Below are 12,494 nucleotides of genomic sequence, written 5' to 3'. Positions count from 1 at the left end.
AAGGCGGCGATGGTGATGGCTTTGAGCTCAGCGTCATTCTGAAGCGCGTGTAAAAACGAAGACGCCGTAAACCTGAGACGCTGTCCATATGTGTGCATTTAGCTTGGCAGGAACCCCATTCAAGACAAAAAAGAACACACTGTGCTCTAGCATCTGTCTGCTGTGGAGGCTTTTCGAGAAATACAATCCAACAAGACCAGACCAGTTCAAACCATAATTGATCTGCTAGAACTTATATCCCCATCATGCCCTGACTGTTGTATATATCATCAGGGCAAAATGTTGCCTTACCAAACAGTCAAGTTGAATTCTAAGTACTCTGAGAAGCTTTACCTTGTCACTTAGTGAAGATTCTAGTTTGTCACTTAGTCTTAGATTATCGTTCTTCAAGCCAGCACTCACATGGATTTCAGTGTGTGTTTTGGCTATGTCAGTGTTTGTTCTTTTATTTACCTGAGGTTCAGTGGAAATGTCTTTTTATTATCAATAAAGGTGAGGCAACAGTGTGAGACCTTCAGCTGTCATGATGACTGGGGTTTTCCTTGCAAGAAACATGTTTGTAGCACACATCACTGAACTTCAATTTAGTTTTGACAAGTGTTTTCTTCTGTTATCCTTTCATATTTTCTAGCTTCATTTTGTGCTGTGGTCATTGACGACTCAGACACAGTAATCCGATAACATCTTAAGTCAGAAAACTGTGACAGCTTTTCCGAACTGCTGCAGCCCCATGGTTTATGGTAAACATAGGATCACTTTTGTCTTACCCAAAAGCAAAACTATGAATACCTGTTACTTTGGCAATACATATTTGCAACAATTCAATTTTTGAGGTGTTTAAGACTAAATCATTATCATTACCTAATCATTATTGTATCATTTTTAAAAGATATGATTAACACATGATATATGTTATATATATATATGATTAACTAGAGACAAAAACACATACAAAAGAGATCATTTTCAAGGTTTTATTTGTAAATGCATTTTGTGTACAACAAAGAAAAAAATATATAATATATTCATATTATTGAAACGTTACGTTATGTACACATTTGGGGTTTACACTACAAATCTTGTACACCACAGACTGAAGATGCACATTTTTTCAAAGAAAAATCTTTCCTGTCTCTCACTTCTGTAGCTATGTACACTCCCGCACATATATACATACATTCATAGGATGTGATTTCAAACAAACACCTGTATTCTAACAAGCATTTATTAAATTCCATAAATGAATGGAAGGAATGCCTGATGAACATTAAATCTGGTGTATCTACCCCTGGTTTGATTAGTCTCTGAACATACAATAGACATGCTTGAGCCATGCCTCTCACCAAGGACACCAACCAAATCTGTCAAGGCCAAAACAGTTCTACGTGTTTTTATCAGACAAGGGAAAGATTCTGCCCAAGCTGGTGGTTTTAACTTTCCTTTCAGGGATGTGTGGCGAGGTCCACACAGTGAGCCCTCTCGGGCTTGTGGACATTCCAGTAACAGGTTGATTCGGATTCAGATTAAGTTGTCACCAGAGGAGACAAAATATCGAGCCAAAATAAGATACAAGATACAAAAAAGGTGAGAGACATTCAAGTCCAAGGCTGTGTATGCAAAGCACTCCTACATTTCAAGAAGACTGTCGATTCCTGGTGTTGTTTCTGTTTTAAATTGTACAGTCTCAGAACCCTTCCTCCATTCTCCTTTATGTGCATCCATACCCCCTTACACATCCCATGTTCAAGGACTAAGACCTAGCTTACAAACTGTCATTGTCCTGCAAACTTGGGTGAGAAGCCTTAATGTTCCCAACAAGACCAGTACAGTGCTGATGGTTTAGTGCCATGTTTCAATTAAAAAAAAAAAACTGTACAGATCTTGGTCCTCCAGGACCAAGGTTAGACCTTCAGCAAGGACATAATGGTTCAGTAAGGCCAGATAGCACATGGAAACATATACTTTAGCTTGGGTTTCAGGAGATGCTTACAAGTACAATACAACACCATATCACTTTCAAAGCAGAACAGCAATATCATCAATCCAATACTGATTTAAAGGCCAGTTTCCACATTTAAATAGGTACAATCGTTATCTGTGTGCATTGAGCTTTTTTGTTGCGTTTGAAATTATTAATATTCATTTCGCACTGCTTTTTAAGCCACCCTATCTTGAGCGAAGATGAGCTGATTGTTGCTGTGCCTGATAACGGAAAATTCCGGAGCTCCCTGTAGCTTATGAACACTTCCCCCTTATTATCTGAAGAAAGCCTTTTAAAACTGCCTGATAATGTTGAAGAACACCTTCAATGTGCTGCATACGAGTTCAAAAAGAGCACCGTCAAAACGAACATGACAATATGGCTGATGGCAGTGTTCATTCCTGCTTACAGTAAATGTTATGTACCAAGGAGCACGTGGACATATTTTGGAAAATGGCAGCGTTCACCTTCCATAGTAGACCACCTTGAGTGTTAATGTTTCATCAGTAGCTTATGTAACACTAGCGGTCCTGAACTGATCCCATTGCTAAAGTCATTGTGCTGAGTGAGCTAAGTGTTCACCTGGTCTCCATGGCTCTCGGCCATAATTGGAAAATAATAACAAACCTATCACTCAAACGTCTCAACAGGGGAGGGGAGGAGGACCAGGACGCTATTCCGTTTGATGATACCAAGGCATTTTTCAAGAACGTGATCTTTTACAAAAAGCTATTGTACACATAAGCTTGAATTATACAAAAGCTCCCCCCGCCCCATATTTTCTTCTTGTAAAAATATGATTTCACTAGGTATGATTGCATGATTCAAAAGATATTTCAAAGTAGAACAAGAGCAACATGGACATCAAACAACATTAATCGCCATGAGAGTGTGTGTGTGTATGTGTGTGTGTTGGCTTGTTTTCCCTTCTTCTGTCCACGTTGGTACAAGTTCATCACAGCCTGACAAACACACACACACACCCCCTCCCACAAACACACACACACACTGTGTGCTCTCTCTTCACCCTGGCCCTTTTTGTCCATTGGGAGGGTATCAGGGGTCAGTTGGTGGAGCGGACTGTCCGGCTGCTTCGTGGAAACCGGTGCACTTTTATGTGTTTTGACAGGTGGTCACTTCGGGCAAACTTCTTCTCGCACACAGGACACTGGTACGGCTTCACGCCCGAGTGCGACCGCCGATGTCGGGAGAGCTCGTCCGAACGAGAGAACCTGAGGGAGAACGAGAGAGAGAGAGAGAGAAAGATGGATTAATGATTATCTTCCCTCTGGGACACCATAACAGGCAGCACACAACAATTGCAACTCCCAATAGACAAAGCATGTCACATCCAATTTTGATGATAATAGACCACAGGAACCCCCCACTGTCCCATCTCTGAAACCCCCCCAAGAACACGTTATTTTCCCCCGAGGCACACCATTTCCTTTTGGGTGGCTCACTATGGTCTCTGTTCCACACGCCACACTCAAATAGTGCCACACAACCATCACTGGAACACCATTTCACTACCCAAACAACCAACAACAGCATTAGCAACCTAGAAGGGGGAGGGGGGCAGGAAGGCCACCCCTAAAACCTTCCTATTTGGCTCAGCCCTTGCCCCAAAATAGCACTGATAACATATCTGTATGTTTATTATGAGTACAAGTAATGTCAGTCTGATTCCATACAGGTTTATAAGTACTAATGATCATACGGCTTGAGTGTCTCCAGTTCAAGTTGAGCATAATATTGGACAATTGCACCCATACACACAACAAGCTACCACATTTAGATCAGATTCTCATACAGTTTCTAGCAGAGTGTTTCCACTCTTCATCTCCTAGTGTAGTCTATTTGAAGGGGAATGGGTTAAGGGCGTGAGAATTGTATGTTTAGTCGCCCTCTGGGAGAAAATAACAGGAAAGCAGGTGTACAGTTCAGGAATACTAACCTGAACGAGTACACACAGGTTCTGACAGTAGAACATTAAGCTACAGTCTAAATCCTGCTCAGGCTTAGCGGGGAGGAGACACACACAGCATGTGTGTTCTTGACCGTAAATTTTTTTTGTTAGTTTTTTTTTTCTTTTTCTTGCAGGGGAAACATGTTCCTCGACAGTACTGGCAATATTTACATGTAAGTTCACTGCCCTGTTGCTAAGTCATATTTCAGTCTTAGACTCACAAGTGGAATGTTTCACAATCAATCCCCTAGTGGCCTCTTCTTTATGTGTAGGTTCTGTATGTGTGTGCGTGTGTGTGTGTGTGTGTGTGTTTGTGTGCTGTTTCCTCAAAAGCATAAGGGATAATGTTAACGTGAAAGTTCTCTGAAGAGTTCTGTTTTGTCCTAGAGCTGAGAGGCCCTCTTTTAGCACTCTTAGGGGTATGTATTTTTAGGGCAGCAATGTGTGTGTGAGTGTGTGTGTGCCTGTGTGTGTATGAAAAGAGGGAAAATGAAGGTATTCATGTTGAAGGCTGATAAGTTTGCAAGTTTAATTAGAGTATCCAAGTTCAACGGAAGCAGGCAGCATATTCAAGACGACTGATTGCTTTGATTTTACATTACATTGGACCACACAGAATCTCTCTTTCCCTCTCTTGCACACATCCACACACACACACACACACACACACACACACACACACACACACACACACACACACACACAGTCACAAATTCCTCTTGCACACACAGGCATGTGCACATACAGTGTGTGTTCTGTGTGTGTAGGAGCAAGGAGCCCCTGGGAGAGACCCAGCTTCAGTTTCATGACTCCGGGACAAAAACATGTGGGAACCGAGTGTGAGGCCCCTCTAGCATACCTCCATCCCAGGGGCCATTACGCCAGCCAAGCGCTGACTGGGAGGAGTGGACGGCCCGGCAGTATGTGAATGAGTGGCCTTCTGTTTGGATTGGTTCTGGGGATGTGCTGTGTGCTTTGGAGATATGTGCGAGAGCTAGCTGTAACGTTATGTATGAGCTTCAATCACAAGTGTGTTTGTGTGTGTGTGTGTGTGTGTGTGTGTGTGTGTGTGTGTGTGTGTGTGTGTGTGTGTGTGTGTGTGTGTGTTTTGGTTGGTGAGCAGCACAGACGTTCCTGTCACACCGTCATGGTAACTATTCAACACAGAGTCTTTGTCCACTCTTTGTCACCACGGCAGTCAGTCACGTGAGAGTCCAACTCTCTCTCTCCTGTCTCTCACTTTTTATCTCTCTCTCTCTCTCTCCTCTCCCTCTCTCTCTCACTTTCTCTCTGTCTCTCTCTCTCTCTCTCTCTCTCTCCCTCTCTCTCTCTCTCTCTCTCTCTCTCACTTTCTCTCTGTCTCTCTCTCTCTCTCTCTCTCTATGTGTCGCTCCTCTAACTCACTGGCTGTGTTTTTGAATGGATGCTTCACTCACAAACAACCCCTTGACGCTCTTTTTCTTTCTCACTCACACTCTCACTCATTTTACAGCTCTCCACTCTGTGACATCTCTTATCTCTAAAATAAACTCCATTTCACCCTCCTGTTGTCTTTTTTCTTTCAAACTCAAACTCCTTTCTTTAGGGCTTTTGCTTGCCAGATTCATCCATGACCCATACAGTAACGTTCACTGATGCAATTCTGAGAGTATTTCTCCACCGTTCACAAATACAAAAAAAAAAATCTTCTTCAAAATAATTTTCCACACCCCTGGTTTTGCTGTCTCATTGAAATGGGCTATTTCACAAATCTACGTATTTCAGACCAGCAGAGAGTCCTACTGATTGAAAACCTAGAGCACAGCTACTGAGGTGTAGCTGCAGATGTTTAATAACAGTTACAGCACACATCACAGGCCTCCAGAAACTTCCTGTTCCCCGAGGTCACAAGCCTAATGTGCTTTGAACAGATCCAGGTGCAAGTGATACTCTCTCTCTTTTTCTCTCCCCCTCTCTCTTGCTCTCTTAACCTCTCTCGCTGTCTCTTTCTCATTTTTCATCTCTCTCTCACTCTCTCTTACACAAGTACACATCTATTTTCCACAAGCACTTCTCCATTCACACAGATATCTGGCTCTCTCTGAAAGCTGTCTGAGCACGTCCTTCATGTCCTTGATCCTCAGTCAACACACATCTGCCTCAGAGAGGAGGCTAACCGGCTAAACATGACACTCTCACTCTGCCACACACACACACACACACACTCACACACACACACACACACAAACACACACACACACAAACACACAAACACACAAATACACACACACACTCCTTATGTGCCAGTAAAAATATAGTAATTCTATTTTATCACACCACTTGACCCTGACTACTCAGCTTTCCAACCTCCCAGGGGTGGGACCCAACTACCAAACTACTACACATGAATCACACATAAACACACCACGTATACACAGACACATACCACACACACACACACACACACACACACACACACACACACACACACACACACCTTAACTTATCAGAAATGTGTTGCACAGGTGTCACGTCATAACATAAGTCACACACAGGCAGACATACACACACACACACACACACACAAACGCATGCACGCGGGCGCAAACACACGCACGTGATCTCAGAGCACATGCTACCTCGTCTCATTTTACACACATACAGAAAAATGACACCTGCCAACATCACAACCTCCCTCACACTATCACTAGTCCTGTCCCCTGCTCTCTCCACTTCCATTAGTGATTTTCCATTTCTGTAAGCATTTCTCACCTCCAACACAAGGTGAAAGAAAAAAGAGAGAGGATCATTGAAATGAACCCTGAAAATAGAGTCAAGCTTGTTTCCAAATTCATACCCGGTTCTACATTCACCTCTCTCATTTACACTTCGAGTGAAAAACGGGAGCAACTTAAGCTGTGAAAGGCTTGCCATGACGACTATCGCTGTAACATCTCTTTTCATAGTCCTTATTTATGTTAAGACTTCCAGAGGATTTAAAGCCAGATCCCTAGAAGCTAGAAGAATGCTGAAAAAAAGAGTAATACTCAGAAAAGAAGACTAATACTAATGCTACTAGATACGCCACACTATCTTTACACGTACTGTACAAAATCTGCTGACCAAGGTCATTCAGAATTTAAATCTCTTCAGTAGACATCTATTCTGACATTCACTATAGCTTAGTTTATGTCTTGACTAACCAATAGATAGACACATCAGAGTCACTAAAGGTCTTCAACATGGCAGACCCTCAATAAAGCCAATGTTTAATTTAAAAGCCACACTGTCTTGGACAGTTTTAGTGACAAGGAGGGGAAGGCTCCTCCTACGCCTCATCATGAAACACTCATTGCCATAGAGTTGCTTGATGACAGACTGAGTCATCTGAAATCATGATATCATGGTGTCAGTGCACACACACACACACACACACACACACACACACACACACACACACACACACACACACACACACACACACACACACACACACACACACACATACAACACAAAAACACAGCCCCTCTGATCAATAGAGTGTTTGAGTTCTAAATCTGACATGACTGTTTAATGATCTGTGTCTCCACCAAGCACTGGGAACCAGGTCTGGCCAATGTGAACACATTAGTCATGCTCAATCAGTGACCCAGTTGTGCTGATCAAAGGAGCGAATAAGTCCATTACTCTACCCCAAGCACTTAGTTCAAATTATCACTCGGATTTGTCAGATGATTTGAATCAACATCAAAGATCCATCAAGCACAACACATCACCTCCTGCTACACTCTCTCACCTCCATCCACAGCCCGGCCAGGTGCAGGCGAACGGCTTCTCGCCCGTGTGCCTCCTGAGGTGGGCCTTCAGGTGGCTGCTCTTGGTGTACATCTTTCCACATCCAGGGAAGGAGCACTTATGCATTTTGATAAGGTCTGCCACCGGATTCTTCTGGTACCTCTGAGCACTCCCGACCAGGAGGGCGCCGTTCACCCCTATGGCCCCCAGGCCGCACTCTCCCACCCCCATGGGCTTGGCTGCGATGGGGACGGGTGCGATACGGACAAACTTGGAGGAAGAGTTGAGGGTCGGGGTGGCAGAGCCGTTGGATGAAGTCGGGGAAGACGGCAGGAGATGAGGCACTAGAGCGAAGGTCTGGCCCTGGATGTTGACCAGCAGCTGGGCGATTTTGATGTCGGAGGGCGGGGCAGGAGCTGCCTGGGCAGTGGGGGTCAGCGGGGCACTGGGGGTCAGCGGGGCACTGGGGGTCTGGGTCTCCTGCTTCATCTGAATGGGCTGGATCTGGAGGATGACTGGCATCCCGCTGCCGCCGCCTCCAGACTCTGACACAGGCCTGCTCTGGCTCTCCTCTTTTACGACGTCCGCTGGAGGCTGGATGCTCTGTGAGCTTTTGGTCTCTGCGCTGGTGGAATTGGTTACCATGGCATCTGTGGTTGGCACAGTTTGGTCTGAGTGCTGAGACTTGGCAGTCTCCAGTGATCCAGTGAAGGCGTCATCGTCGCCCACATCCACCCCCAGTCCAAACCCCAGGTCCAGTTCAAACCCCAAGCCCAGCACGGTGGCGCCTTCCCTGGCCTCAGCCTTCATGGTCACCCCGTCCATGTTCTCCTCCAGGAACTCCTCGATCTCCTCCAGCGTGGGCTGGAAGGGCTCCAGCGGCTCCTCCTCCATGTCCGCCGATGACCAGATGGGCAGGTCGAAGCTCTCCTCCTTGACCGGCTCACGCCGCGAGTCCCACAGGAGGCTGGAGAGGGACATGGGCGTCACGCTCGCCGTCCCATCGCCTGTCGTCCCTCCGCCTCCTAGGGAGGTCTGCGACAGGAGGAAGTCCAGAATGCTGTCCTGGCTCTCTGCGCTTGAGGAACTCCCGCAGCTAGAGCTGAGGACCTGCGAGTCTGGGGAGGAGCAGGAGCGTAGGCTGGAGGAGTCGCTGAGGTCATCTTCGGAGAAGGGCGAGGGCATCACCTGGTAGTTCACAGAGTCTATCACCATGTCCGACAGGTGAAATGGCACAGGTGAGGGCGAATGGAGGCCACCGTAAGACAGGAAGTACTCCCCACTGCTCACAAAGTGATCCACCATCCCAGGGGCTTACCCCAAAAGTCTTTACACTTGTAATCCCTCTGTTTATCTTTATCTTCTTTTTTTTTTTAAAGAAAAGTAGATCCTTCCTCCTTTGTATCCTCCTAGTGGCCACACACAACTAGGGCGAATTCAAAGAGTGTTGCCACTACAAGGACACTTGAGAACAGAAAGTGAACGGTGAGGCACCTGTTGTTTTCTCTCACAGTAGAGATATGCTTTGGAGTTTGTGTTTCCAGAGTGTTCCTACACAGAAACAGAATTGGAAAGATAAATGGGAAATAAAGTTACTCTTGTGCACAAAAAGGCAGTAAATCAGTGTTCAAGTGTTCAGATAAAGTGTTGTTATCAGTTGTATTATCCATTGTAATAGCCATGTTGTTCTTTGGATAACTGAAATACATTAAAAGAGACAACCCTTTCTTGATTCTACCATATATTCCCACACTAGACCTCTCTCTCTCGGAACTGGTGTGATCTGCGTTCCTTCTTCACGTATGCAAAAAATGGAATTCTGTGAATTTCCATTTCGAGAGCGCACGCGTTTGGCGTGCAAGCTGGACGAGATCTGGGAGCGCTTACCATGTCGCTTCAACACGTATTATATTTCAAAGAGTAGACAGGATTAAAAATAACTTTGCATCGTTCCAGTAATATCAGCGTTCTTTACTAACATCAAGAATACCCATATAAATGCAGTGTCGTTGTTGGCTGTTGAAAACATTTGGGGCCTTTCCTAGACCTGTAGGTGGACACAGTGGCATCCTACCCCTGGAATTGCTTTTATTCTGGCATCTGAATGCACTATTTCCACGCAATTTGAGACAGAAACCGTAAGCTTTAAGACAGTCCATAACATACAGAGCCCGTCGTCTGTCTCACTCACATGAACAGTACCCCATCCATTATACCACACCGTCTAAATGAAAACACGTTTAAGTCACACATGGACATCGCTATATGTTACCATAGAAAACATTAGGTTTTAAAAGACATAAATTACATTTCATGTGACATCATGTTTTAATATTACAAAACGTCAGCCTTCGTGTGGTAAGCCGAGGTTTAAATATACCTACAGCGTTGTCTGGAGATCGATTAGGATACATTAATATAGAGTCTAAACGGTTCTCATTGGCCAATTCCCCATATGCTCTTCACCAAAAAAATCATCAACAGTAGAAAACTCTTTCTACACCCCTCTAGCCTCGCATACCTTTATACTTTTTCGTTTTGAAAAATGTTTTCTTTTCAAAACGGGTTCTTATATTTATAACCTTAAAGTCTTGCCTTAAGGAATTAGCTAGCTTGCTACCACCAGATGCCAACAATGACAAGCCCTGTAACAGGTGTGCTCTCTCTCGCTCTCTCTCTCTCTTCTGATCACACAAAATGTGCTCGTGCCAATATTGTGAAGTAGGTCTGCTTGAATGACACACAGATGACCCCAACGTAGCCTACTTGAGTTTTTGATCGATGTCATATTATTATCGAGGGCTTTAATGCATGATCGGAATGATAGATAGGACATAGATCCGGGACTATCTTTTGTATTTTTATGAATTTGTAAAGAAAAAATAAATGAAAGAGAGAGATCCAGTCCTCATAAAATATTTGGGGCCTAACGACGCCCATGTTATACATGCTTTGGTTAACTTAACTCTTTAAGCTCAGGAATGTTTCTGTTACATTGAATGTATCCCGTTTCTGCAAACGTCGTGTGGATGGGATACGGCCTCCATGCGTAATCGGCAGATATCCGAGATTTTACATCAACCCGTTAAACTCTATAGAAGGATGGGGTTTTTCTCATTGCACTGCGATATAATCGCACTACAAGCGAATTGCACGTTATCCAAGAGACCATCAGGTCAACTTGAATAAAAACACAAAGTTGATCGTGGTTGAACAAGCACGGTCTTTGACCATAATCCGCTGTAAGAGCGTTTCCCCTTCTCGTAACCCCCCCCTCTCCAGCTCCCTCTCTCTCCCATAGAGCTGAGCGACCGACAGTAACCCTCGAGGGTCTAAAAAAAACGTCAACATGATTAACATGCAACGCCGCGTGGGGCAGAAGAGAGCAGCAACCGAGCGCTTTTAATAGCGCATAAATCAGATGCGTGCAACATAGATTGCTCCAAGTGGTAATAAATTCAGTCCAAACACAATATCTGATCCTACAAAAGGCGGCAAATACTTCGTTCAAATGATCTAAACAGTCACAAATGATTTGATTGCTATCCGTACTTAATGGCTTATAGGCTACATAAGAGACACTCTAGTTATGTTAAATACATTATTAACACGCTTGATAAGTAATCATCAATTCATTAAAATATGGGAAGTGGTCAAAGCTGCCCTCATATATGACCAAGCTAATAGTATTTCATGAAATGTCAAAAGCAGAATTCATTTTCCATTGAGTAATGTTCAGTTCTATTGGCAATGCAAATGTGCGTTTGCAGAACTGGTAGGCGTTTTGGCGTTATTCCCCGTCAAACATACAGTGAAAAGCAAACAGCACCATCAATTAAATGCAAATGAATTAAATTAAAGATAAATATAAACAATGAAGCTAATTGCCCATCTTCTCCTGGTTATCACTATCACACAGACAAATGTACACGCGTGAGTAAGCGTGGCGCTCAGACTCTTCAACGTAAACATGTTTTCGTCCAGAGCTCCGCATGCTGCAGCATATGGCACATTGGAAGCGACGCACGCCCAAAACCTCATGCAAGACTGCAAGCAAGCCAATTCAAAGAATCCGGGAACAAAATGGAAGCTTTGGGAATCTCGCTCACCTTCAAAATAGGAAAACATATACAATTCCAATTATTTAGTTCCGATCTTGTTACTTTTAGTCCCTTCCGCGTGGTGCTGTTTTTCCTAATGCGTTATTTGCCCTTGAGACACGCCGTGTGGCGCTGCTTCAGTCTGTCGCGTTGCTCAGTACTGTAGTTGTACTATATTAGCGTCACATGACTGCAAGAGTGGGTTACAAGAGTAGAAATGCGAGGTAGAGTCTGAAGGCTCGTCCCTGCTAAACGACTGGATTGGTCGGCAGCGGCAGAGGGCTGGTCTTGAAATCTGTCGTAAACTGGAGTGCCCTCACATGTGGGGATGTGTGTGTGTGTGTGTGTGTGTGTGTGGATGTTTAGCTGAGGAAAAATACCATTTCCAGGCTTTCCTTCCCGTCCTTATCTGCCTGTCCCCAAGGTGCAGTATTCTGACACGGTTTCATAAATATGTCTCTCACAGCAGGACTTAGCTTCCAGATGTGTTGTTTTGAGTCCAAGATGGGTGCGGTTTACATTTTGCCTGCTTTAAGCCAGTCTGCTGACCAGTAAAATAAACGCGAGGGTTGTGTGTGAGGGAAAGAGATTAATCAAAGTTACCGGTTTAACCCCTGCTCTCTCAGCTAATCAGGAGTGTGTAGATCTCATTTTCTCAGTCACTGACCCA

The 12,494-nt window shown here is 44.4% G+C and overlaps 1 protein-coding gene across 2 annotated transcripts; it reads right to left on the bottom strand.

Moving 5' to 3' along the window:
• Nucleotides 1–970: 970 nt before the first annotated feature.
• On the bottom strand, nt 971–12,004 carry LOC308371643 (Krueppel-like factor 15). Of its 2 annotated transcripts, none has more exons than XM_080846621.1 (3): nt 11,834–12,004; nt 7,726–9,275; nt 971–3,213 (listed from the first exon to the last, which is right to left on the bottom strand). In XM_080846621.1, the coding sequence occupies exons 2-3, from the start codon at nt 9,027–9,029 to the stop codon at nt 3,045–3,047; spliced, it is 1,473 nt and encodes a 490-aa protein (XP_080702747.1). In that variant the 5' UTR covers nt 9,030–9,275; nt 11,834–12,004; the 3' UTR covers nt 971–3,044. The 2 variants fall into 2 exon arrangements, with proteins under 2 accessions (XP_080702747.1, XP_080702748.1); XM_080846622.1 differs by lacking the exon at nt 11,834–12,004 and having other exon boundaries at nt 7,726–9,150; nt 9,198–9,217.
• Nucleotides 12,005–12,494: the final 490 nt, after the last annotated feature.

This window comes from Sprattus sprattus (assembly GCF_963457725.1).
Source record: "Sprattus sprattus genome assembly, chromosome: 10".
Lineage (NCBI taxonomy): Eukaryota > Metazoa > Chordata > Actinopteri > Clupeiformes > Clupeidae > Sprattus > Sprattus sprattus.
The sequence above is the reverse complement of the archived record's forward strand: the minus strand, read 5'-3'. Positions and strand labels throughout refer to the sequence as shown.

Bases quoted from the DNA above. Each gene is read 5' to 3' on its own strand.
- LOC308371643 (XM_080846621.1), bottom strand. From the start codon at position 9,029: ATGGTGGATCACTTTGTGAGCAGTGGGGAGTACTTCCTGTCTTACGGT. The intron at 3,214-7,725 runs GTGAGAGAGTGT...GTTCTCCCTCAG, and splicing joins TGGCCGGGCTGTGGATGGAG to GTTCTCTCGTTCGGACGAGC.